The sequence below is a fragment of the Salvelinus sp. IW2-2015 genome, unplaced genomic scaffold (genome assembly GCF_002910315.2).
Source record: "Salvelinus sp. IW2-2015 unplaced genomic scaffold, ASM291031v2 Un_scaffold3256, whole genome shotgun sequence".
In the NCBI taxonomy this organism is placed as follows: Eukaryota; Metazoa; Chordata; class Actinopteri; order Salmoniformes; family Salmonidae; genus Salvelinus; species Salvelinus sp. IW2-2015.
Genome location: NW_019944543.1, coordinates 121,669 through 132,314, shown reverse-complemented (window position 1 = coordinate 132,314; position 10,646 = coordinate 121,669). Strand labels below are relative to the sequence as shown.

General features: G+C 44.1%; 1 protein-coding gene across 1 annotated transcript in view; it reads right to left on the bottom strand.

The window, feature by feature from the left end:
- vps36 (vacuolar protein sorting 36 homolog) overlaps positions 1-10,646 on the bottom strand; it is a 16,060-nt gene that overhangs the window by 2,102 nt on the left and 3,312 nt on the right. The window contains exon 5 of the mRNA XM_024142569.2: positions 1,826-1,915. Within this exon, the coding sequence (XP_023998337.2) occupies positions 1,826-1,915 (90 nt within the window). The remainder of the gene's footprint in view (positions 1-1,825; positions 1,916-10,646) is intronic.

The window sequence follows — 10,646 nt, the reverse complement described above, 5'->3', positions numbered from 1 at the left end:
TTAGCAAGAGCAGAGTAGTTCTGTTATAATTCACCCGGCACAGCCAGAAGAGGACTGGCCACCCCTCAAGTCCTGGTTCCTCTCTAGGTTTCTTCCTAGTTTTGGGCCTTTCAGGGAGTTTTTCCTAGCCACCGTGCTTCTACACCTGCATTACTAGCTGTTTTGGGGTTTAGGCTGGGTGTCTGTACAGCACTTCGAGTATTAGCTGATGTACGAAGGCTAATAACATAGAAATTGATTGATTGATATAGCAGAGTAGAGTATGAGGCAGAGTAGAGGAGTATAGCAGAGCAGAGTATAACAGAGTAGACGTATAGCAGAGCAAGAGTATAACAGAGTAGAGTATAGCAGAGCAGAGTAATAACAAGAGTAGAGTATAGCGAGCAGAGTAATAACAGAGTAGAGTATAGGCAGAGGAGAGGCAGAGGAGCGTATAGCAGAGGAGAGTAATAGCAGAGCAGAGTATAGCCAGAGCAGAGTAGTAGCAGTTTCAGAGTATATCAGATCAGAGTATAGCAGATCAGAGTATAGCAAGATCAGAAGTAAATACAGATCAGAGTATAGCAGAGCAGAGTATTAGCAGAGCAGACACAAGTAGCAGTAGAGTATAAGCAGAGGAGAGTAGAGTATGCAGAGGAGAGTATGAGCAGAGTTAGCAGAGGAGACAGAGTATGCAGAGGAGAGTAGAGTATAGCAGATGAGAGTAGAGTATAGAGAGAGAGTAGAGTATAGAGAGAGAGTAGAGTAATGCAGATGAGAGTAGAATATAGCAGAGAGAGTAGAGTAAGCAGAAGAGGTAAAGCAGATGAGAGTAGAGTATAGCAGAAGAGAGTATAGGCAGAGGATAGTAGAGTATCGCAGATGAGAGTATAGCAGAGTGAGAGTGGAGTATAAGCAGAGAATGAGAGTATAGCAGAGGAGAGTATAGCAGAGGAGAGTATAACAGATGCGTGGAGTATATGCAGAACAGAGTATAGCAGAGGAATATAGGGTATTAGCAGAAGAGAAGTATAGCAGATGAGAGTAGAGTATATGCAGATGAGAGTAGAGTATAACAGATGAGAGTATAGCAGAGGATAGTAGAGATATAGCAGAAGAGAGTATAGCAGATGAGAGTGAGAGTATATGCAGATGAGAGCAGAGCATAAGGCAGAGTATAGGCAGAGGAGAGTAGAGTATAGCAGATGAGAGTAGAATTGCAGAGGCGAGGTAGAGTAAGCCAGAAGAGAGTAAAGCAGATGAAGTAGAGTATAGGCAGAAGAGAGTATAGCAAGAGGATAGTAGAGTAATAGCAGATGAGAGTAAATTAGCAGAGGAAGTGGAGTATAGCAGAAGAGAGTATAGGCAGAGGAGAGTATGGGGGAGGCAGAGGAGAGGTATATGCAGAGGAGAGTCAATACAGATGAGTGGATATAGCAGAAGAGAGTAGTAGCAGAATGAGAGTATAGAGATGAGAGTGGAGTATAGCAGAACAAGGTAATAGCCAGAGGATAGTAAGGGTTATAGCAGAAGAGAGTATAGCAGAGGGGAGTGGAGAATAGCAGATGAGAGTGGAGTATAGCAGATGAGAGTATAGCAGAGGAATAGTAAAGTCATAGCAGAAGAGAGTATAGCAGATGAGAGTGAGTATAGCAGATGAGAGTAGCGTCTAACAGATGAGAGTATAGCAGAGGATAGTAGAAGTATAGCAAAGAGAGTATAGCAGATGAGAGTAGAGTATAGCAGATGAGAAGCAGAGGCAATAGCAGAGTAAGGCAGAGGAGAGTAGAGTATTAGCAAGGAGAGGGAATTAGAGTAGACTGTCTGTTCTATGACGACCTCTGACCTGTGAGTTGGTTGCCGTAGGGATGGGTTGTGACATGGGCGTACTCTCCCATCTCTTCTGGCTCAACTCCTCGGTCAGCCTCCGGAAGAACTACCCACAGACAGACAGACAGACACAGACCCCATGATGGCTCAGAGTCAGTATAGAAAAACAAACACGCCGCCATTTTGGCTCTAAATCAGCACGTATCGGACTACAGTTTCACTCACTGCTCGTTCAATGGTATTTCCCATTCGGGTACATTTACATTTCAGTCATTCAGCAGATGCTCTTATCCAGAGAGACTTACAGGATTAATTAGGGTTAAGTCCCGTTGCTCAAGGAAACAGACCGATTTTTTTTCACCTCGGGGATTGGAACCAGTGACCTTTCGGTTACAGTCTGTTCACGCGATTAACAACTGAGCCACACAAGACCAATCACATATTTACAGTATCACTAGCCAGTATCCAATGGTACTACTCCCATAGTCACAGCCATTCATCCCAATGGGTACTACTCACATATTTTTTGTGTTCACTAGCCAGTAATCCAATGGTACTACTCCCATAGTGTCACCTAGCCAATATCCAATGGTACTACTCCCATAGTGTCACTAGCCAGTATCCAATGGTACTACTCATTAGTGTCACTAGCCAGTATCCATATGGTACTACTCCCATAGTGTCACTAGGCCAGTATCCAATGGTACTACTCCATAGGTCACTAGCAGTATCCAATGGTACCTACCCATAGTGTCACTAGCCAGTATCCAATGGTTACTACTCCCATAGTGTCACTAGGCAGTATCCAATGGTACTACTCCCAATAGTGTCACAGCCAGTATCCAATGTACTATCCCATAGTGTCACTAGCCAGTATCCAATGGTACTACTCCCATTGTGTCACTAGCCAGTATCCAATGGTACTGACTCCCATAGTGTCACTAGCCAGTAGCCAATGGTACTACTCCCATAGTGTCACTAGGCAGTATCCAATGGTACTACTCCATAGTCTAGCAGATCAATTACTACTCCCATTAGTGTCACTAGCAGTACCAATGGTACTTACTCCAGTGTCACTAGCAGTATCAGGTACTACTCCATAGTGTCACTAGCAGTATCAATGTACTACTCCCATAGTGTCACTAGCAGTATCCAAGGTACACTCCCATAGTGCACTAGCCAGTATCCAATGGTACTACTCCCATAGTGTCACTAGCCAGATCCAATGGTACTACTCCATAGTGTCACTAGCCAGTATCCAATGGTACTACTCCATAGGTGTCACTAGGCAGTATCATAATGGTACTACCCAGAGTGTCACTAGCCAGTATCCAATGGTACTACCCTAGTGTCCATAGCCAGTATCCATGGTACTACTCCCATAGTGTCACTAGGCAGTATCCAATGGTACTACTCCCATAGTGTCACTAGCCAGTTTCCAATGGTACTATTCCATAGTGGTCACTAGCCAGTATCCATGGTACTACTTCCCATAGTGTCACTAGGCAGTATCCAATGGTACTACTCCCATAGTGTCACTAGCCAGTATCCAATGGTACTACTCCCATAGTGTCACTACCCAGTATCCATGTACTACTCCCATTAGTGTCACTAGCCAGATCCAATGTACTACTCCATAGTGTCACTAGCCAGAATCCAATGGTACTACTCCCAGTCCATAGCGTCAGTAACCAATGGTACTACTCCCATATAGTGTCACTAGGCAGTATCCAATCGGTACTACTCATCACATATTTTTTGTGTCACTAGCCAGTATCCAATGGTACTACTCCCATAGTGTCACTAGCCAATATCCAATGGTACTACTCCCATAGTGTCCACTAGCCAGTATCCAATGGTACTACTACCATAGTGTCACTAGCCAGTATCCAATAGTACTACTCCCATAGTGTCACTAGGCAGTATCCAATGGTACTACTCCCATAGTGTCACTAGCCAGTATCCAATGGTACTACTCCCATAGTGTCACCGAAGCTTAGTGCCAACTGTAAAGTTTGGTGGAGGAGGAATAATGGTCTGGGCCTGTTTTTCATGGTTCGGCCCCTTAGTTCCATGAAGGGAAATCTGAACGCTACAACATACAATGACATTCTAGATGATTCTGTGCTTCCAACTTGTGGCAACAGTTTGGGCAAGGTCCTTCCTGTTTCAGCATGACAATGCCCCCGTGTACAAAGCGAGGTCCATACAGAAATGGTTGTCGAGATCGGTGTGGAAAGAACTTGACTGGCCTACACAGAGCCCTGACCTCAAACCCATCAAACACCTTTGGGATGAATTGGAAAGCCGACTGCGAACGCCGACTGTGAGCCCAACATCAGTGCCGACCTCACTAATGCTCTTGTGGCTGAATGAGCAAGTCCCCACAGAGTGGGACTGTTATAGCAGTGAAGGGGAGGGACCAACTCCATATTAATCCCATGATTTTGTAATGCGATGTTTTGACAAGCAGGTGTCCACATACTTTTGGTCATGTATTGTGTCAGTCACTGAAAGTCACTAAATTAGTCCCTGTAGCTCCATTTTAGCCAGCAACTAAACTAGTGCCAGACTAACTAACCTAGTAGCCAGCTAACTAAACCTAGTAGCCAGCAACTAAACTAGTAACCACTAACTAACCAGCAGCCAGCTAACTAAACTTAGTAGCCAGCTAACTAAACCTACTAGCCAGCTCACAAACTAGAACCAGTAACTAAACATAGTAGCCAGCCTAACTAAACCTAGAGCCAGCTAACTAAACTTAAACAGCTAGACTAAACTAGACCAGCTAACTAACTAGTAGCCAGCTAACTAAAGCAGTAGCAGCAGCTAAACTAAACTTAGTAGCCAGCTAACTAAACTTAGTAGCACTAACTAAACTTGTATAACAGTAACAACTAGCTAACCAGCTAACTAAACTTAGTAACAGCTAACTAAACGTAGTAACCAGTAACTAAACTTAGTAACCAGCTAACTAAACTTAGTAGCCAGCTAACTAAACTTAGTAGCCAGCTACTAACTTAGTAGCCAGCTACTAAACTTATAGCCAGCTAACTAAACTTAGTAATCATCTCAGTCAGATATTCAATCAGAATATAAGTGATGGCTTTACCACAGAGCCACACAAGGCCATACAGAATAGATGAGGACGTCCAGTGGAGTATAGCAGAGTAGTAGAGTATAGCAGAGTAGAGTATAGCAGAGCAGAGGAGAGTAGAGGTATAGCAGATGAGAGTATAGCGAGCAAGGACAGTAGAGTATAGCAGTGAGAGTATAAGCAGAGGAGAGTAGTGTATAGGCAGAGCACAGCATAGTTAGCAGAGTATAGCAGATGAGAGTAGAGTATATCAGAGCACAGCAGAGTATAGCAGAGTATAGCAGATGAGAGTAGAGTATAGCAAAGCAGCGGAGGAGTAAGCAGAGGAGAGTAAAGTATTACAGAGGAGAGCAGAGTATAGCAGAGGAGCGTATAGCAGAGCAGAGTTATAGCAGAGCAGAGTATGAGCAGAGGAGCGTATAGCAGAGCAGAGTATGCAGAGATCAGAGTATAGCAAGCAGAGTATAGCAAGCAGAGTAGACTATAGCAGAGGAGAGTAAAGTATAGCAGATGAGAGTGGAGATAGCGGAGCAGACTATTAGCAGAGGAGAGTGAGTATAGCAGAGCAGGAGTATAGCAGAGGAGAGTATACGAGCAGAGGAGATAGAGTATAGCAGAGGAGAGTATAGCAGAGGAGAGATAGCAGAGGAGAGTATAGCGGAGCAGACTATAGAAGAGAGGAGAGGTAGAGTATAGCAAGAGGAGATAGCCAGAGGAAGTTATAGCAGGGAGAGTAGATATAGCAGAGAGAGTATAGCAGAGGAGAGTAGAGTATAGCAGAGAACAGAGTGAGAGTATAGCAGAGGAGAGGTGAAGCAGAGGAGAAGTAGAGTATAGCAGAGGAGAGTTATAGCAGAGGAGAGTAGAGTATACGAAGAGGAGAGCAGAGTATAGCAGAGGAGAGTAAGCGGAGCAGACTAAGCAGAGGAGAGTAAGTAGAGAGCAGAGTATAGCAGAGGAAGTATAGGCAGAGAGAGTAGATTGTATAGCAGAGAGAGTAATAGCGAGAGGAGAGTAGAGTATAGCAGACAGAGTAGAGTTATAGCAGAGGAGAGTAAAGCAGAGAGAGGTAGAGTTATAGCAGAGGAGAGTAAGAGCAGAAGGAGAGTAGAGTATAGCAGAGGAAAGCAGAGTATAGCAGATGAGATTATAGCAGAGTATAGCAGAGGAGAGTATAGCAGACTATAGCGATTGAGAGTGGAGATAGCGAGCAGAGTATAGCCGAGAGGTAGAGCTATGTATCAGAGCAGAGTATAACAGAGTAGAGTATAGCAGAGCAGAGTAAGCAGAGGAAGTATAACAGAGAGAGATACGAAGAGATAGCAGAGCAGAGTAGTTCTGTTATAATCTCCACCGCACAGCCAGAAGAGGACTGGCCACCCTCAAAGCCTGGTTCCTCTCTAGGTTTCTTCCTAGGTTTTGGCCTTTCTAGGGAGTTTTTCCTAGCACCGTGCTTCTACACCTGCATTACTAGCTGTTTGGGTTTAGGCTGGGTGTCTGTACAGCACTTCGAGATATAGCTGATGTCACGAAGGGCTATATAAAATAAAATTGATTGATTGATATAGCAGAGAAGTATAGCAGATAGAGTATAGCAGAGCAGAGTATAACAGAGTAGAGTATAGCAGAGCAGAGTATAACAGAGTAGAGTATAGCAGAGCAGAGTATAACAGTAGAGTATAGCAGAGCAGAGGTATACAGAGTAGAGTATAGCAGAGGAGAGAGCAGAGGAGCGTATAGCAGAGGAGAGTATAGCAGAGCAGAGTATAGCAGAGCAAGTATAAGCAGTTCAGAGTATATCAGATCAGGTATAAGAGATCAGAGTATAGCAGATCAGAGTATAGCAGATCAGAGTATAGCAAGCAGAGTATAGCAGAGCAGAGTAGAGTAGAGTATAAAGCAGAGGAGAAGGAGAGATAGCAGAGGAGAGTATAGCAGAGTATTAGCAGAGAGAAGCAGAGGAGTAGCAGAGAGAGTAGAGTATAGCAGATGAGAGTAGAGTATAGCAGAGGAGAGTAGAGATAGCAGATGAGTAGAGATAGCAGATGAGGAGAGTAATATAGCAAGGAGAGTAGAGTATAGCAGAAGAGAGTAAGAGATGAGAGTAGAGTATAGCAGAGAGAGTATAGCAGAGGATAGTGAGAGTATAGCAGTGAGAGTATAGCAGAGGAGATGGAGAAGCAGAAGAGTATAGCGAGAGTATAGCAGAGAGGAGTATAACACATAGGGTAAGTATAGCAGAACAGGAGTATAAAGAGAAGGGATAGTAGGGTATAGCAGAAGAGAGTATAGCAGATGAGAGTAGAGTATAGCAGATGAGAGTAGAGTATAACAGATGAGAGTATAGCAAGATAGTAGAGGTATAGCAGAAGAGAATATAGCAGATGAGAGTAGAGTTATACCAGATGAGAGCAGAGAGCATAGCAGAGTATAGCAGAGGAGAGGTAGAGTATAGCAGATGAGAGTAGAAATATCAGAGGAGAGTAGAGTATAGCAGAAGGAAGTAAAGCAGATGAGAGTAGAGTATAGCAGAAGAGAGGTATAGCAGAGGATAGTAGAGTATATAGCAATGAGAGAGTATAGCAGAGGAGAGTGGAGGTATAGCAGAAGAGAGATAGCAGAGGAGAGTATAGCAGAGGAGAGTATAGCAGAGGAGAGTTAAACAGATGAGTGGAGTATAGCAGAAGAGAGATATAGCAGATGAGAGTATAGCAGATGAGAGTGGAGTATAGCAGAACAAGTTATAGCAGAGGATATAGGTATAGAGAAGAAGATATAGCAGAGGGGAGTGGAGAATAGCAATGAGAGTGGAGTATAGCAGATGAGAGTATAGCAGAGGATAGTAGAGTATAGCAGAAGAGAGTATAGCAGATGAGAGTAGAGTATAGCAGATGAGAGTAGAGTAATAACAGATGAGAGTATAGCAGAGATAGTAGTATATAGCAGAAGAGAGTATAGCAGATGAGAGTAGAGTATAGCAGATGAGAGCAGAGCATAGCAAGTATAGCAGAGGAGAGTAGAGTATAGCGAGGAGAGTGGAATAGATGACTGTCTGTTCTATGACGACCTCTGACCTGTGATTGGTTGCCGTAGGGATGGTTGTGACATGGGCGTACTCCCCATCTCTTCTGGCTCAACTCCTCGGTCAGCCTCCGAAGAACTACCCACAGACAGACAGACACAGACCCCATGATGGCTCAGAGTCAGTATAGAAAAACAAACACGCCGCCATTTTGGCTCTAAATCACACGTATCGGACTACAGTTTCACTCATCGCTCGTTCAATGGTATTTCCCATTCGGGTACATTTACATTTCAGTCATTCAGGCAGATGCTCTTATCCAGAGAGACTTACAGGAATTAATTAGGGTTAAGTCCGTTGCTCAAGGAAACAGAACGATTTTTTCACCTCGGGGATTGGAACCATGACCTTTCGGTTACAGTCTGTTCACGCGATTAACAACTGAGCCACACAAGACCAATCACATATTACAGTATCACTAGCCAGTATCCAATGGTACTACTCCCATAGTCACCAGCCAGTCATCCAATGTACTACATATCACATATTTTTGTGTCACTAGCCAGTAATCCAATGGTACTACTCCCATAGTGTCACCTAGCCAACATCCAATGGTACTACTCCCATAGTGTCACTAGCCAGTATCCAATGGTACTACTACATAGTGTCACTAGCCAGTATCCATATTACTACTCCCATAGTGTCACTAGGCCAGTATCCAATGGTACTACTCCCATAGGTCACTAGCCATATCATGTACTCTACCATGTGTCACTAGCCAGTATCCAATGCGACTACTCCCATAGTGTCACTAGGCAGTATCCAATGGTACTACTCCCATAGTGTCACGAGCCAGTATCCAATGGTACTACTCCCATAGTGTCACTAGCCAGTATCCAATGGTACTACTCCCATTGTGTCACTAGCCAGTATTCCAATGGTACTGACTCCCATAGTGTCACTAGCCAGTAGTCCAATGGTACTACTCCCATAGTGTCACTAGGCAGTATCCAATGGTACTACTTCCATAGTGTCCACTAGGCAGATCCAATGGTACTACTCCATAGTGTACTAGCAGTACCAATGGTACTACTACCAGTGTCACTAGGCAGATCAACGGTACTACTCCATAGTGTCACTAGCAGTATCAATGGTACTACTCCCATAGTGTCACTAGCCAGTATCCAAGGTACTACTCCCATAGTGCACTAGCCAGTATCCAACGGTTACTACTCCCATAGTGTCACTAGCCAGTAATCCAATGGTACTACTCCATCAGTGTCACTAGCCAGTAATCCAATGGTACTACTCCCATAGTGTCACTAGGCAGTATCTAATGGTACTATCCATAGTGTCACTAGCAGTATCCAATGTACTACCCAGTGTCCATAGCAGTATCCAATGGTACTACTCCCATAGTGCACTAGGCAGTATCCAATGGTACTACTCCCATAGTGTCACTAGCCAGTTTCCAATGGTACTACTCCATAGTGGTCACTAGCCAGAATCCATGGTACTAACTCCCATAGTGTCACTAGGCAGTATTCCAATGGTACTACTCCCATAGTGTCACTAGCAGTATCCAATTGGTACTACTCCCATAGTGTCACTACAGTATCCAATGGTACTACTCCCATAGTGTCACTAGCCAGTATCCAATGTACTACTCCATAGTGTCACTAGCCAGAATCCAATGTACTACTCGCCATAGCGTCAGTAACCAATGGTACTACTCCCATAGTGTCACTAGGCAGTATCCAATGGTACTACTCATCACATATTTTTAGTGTCACTAGGCAGTATCCAATGGTACTACTCCCATAGTGTCACTAGGCAGTATCCAATGGTACTACTCCCATAGTGTCACTAGCCAGTATCCAATGGTACTACTCCATAGTGTCACAGCCAGTATCCAATGTACTACTCCCATAGTGTCACAGCCAGTATCCAATGGTACTACTCCCATAGTGTCACTAGCAGTACCAATGGTACTACTCCATAGTGTCACTAGCCATGATCCAATGGTACTACTCCCATAGTGTCACTAGCCAGTATCCAATGGTACTACTCCAGTGTTCACTAGCAGTATCCAATGGTACTACTCCCATAGTGTCACTAGCCAGTATCCAATGGTACTACTCCCGATAGTGTCACTAGCAGTATCCAATGGTACTACTCCCATAGTGTCACTAGGCAGTATCCAGTGGTAACTACTCCCATAGTGTCACTAGCAGTATCCAATGGTTACTACTTCCATAGTGTCACCATGCCAGTATCCAATGGTATACTCCCATAGTGTCACCAGCCAGTTAGTCCAATGGTACTACTCCCATAGTGTCACTAGCCAGTATCCAATGGTACTACTCCCATAGTGTCACTAGCCAGTATCCAATGGTACTACTCCCATAGTGCACTAGGCAGTATCCAATGGTACTACTTCCCATAGTGTCACTAGCCAGATCCAATGGTACTACTCCCATAGTGTCACTAGGCCAGTATCCAATGGTACTACTCCCATAGTGTCACAGCCAGTATCCACAAGGTACTACTCCATAGTTCACTAGGCAGTATCCAATGTAACTACTCCCATAGTGTCACTAGCCAGATATCTCAATGGTACTACTCCCATGTGTCACTAAGCCAGAATCCAAATGGTACTACTCCCATAGTGTCACTAGCAGTATCCAATGGTATACTCCCATGTGTCACTAAGCCAGT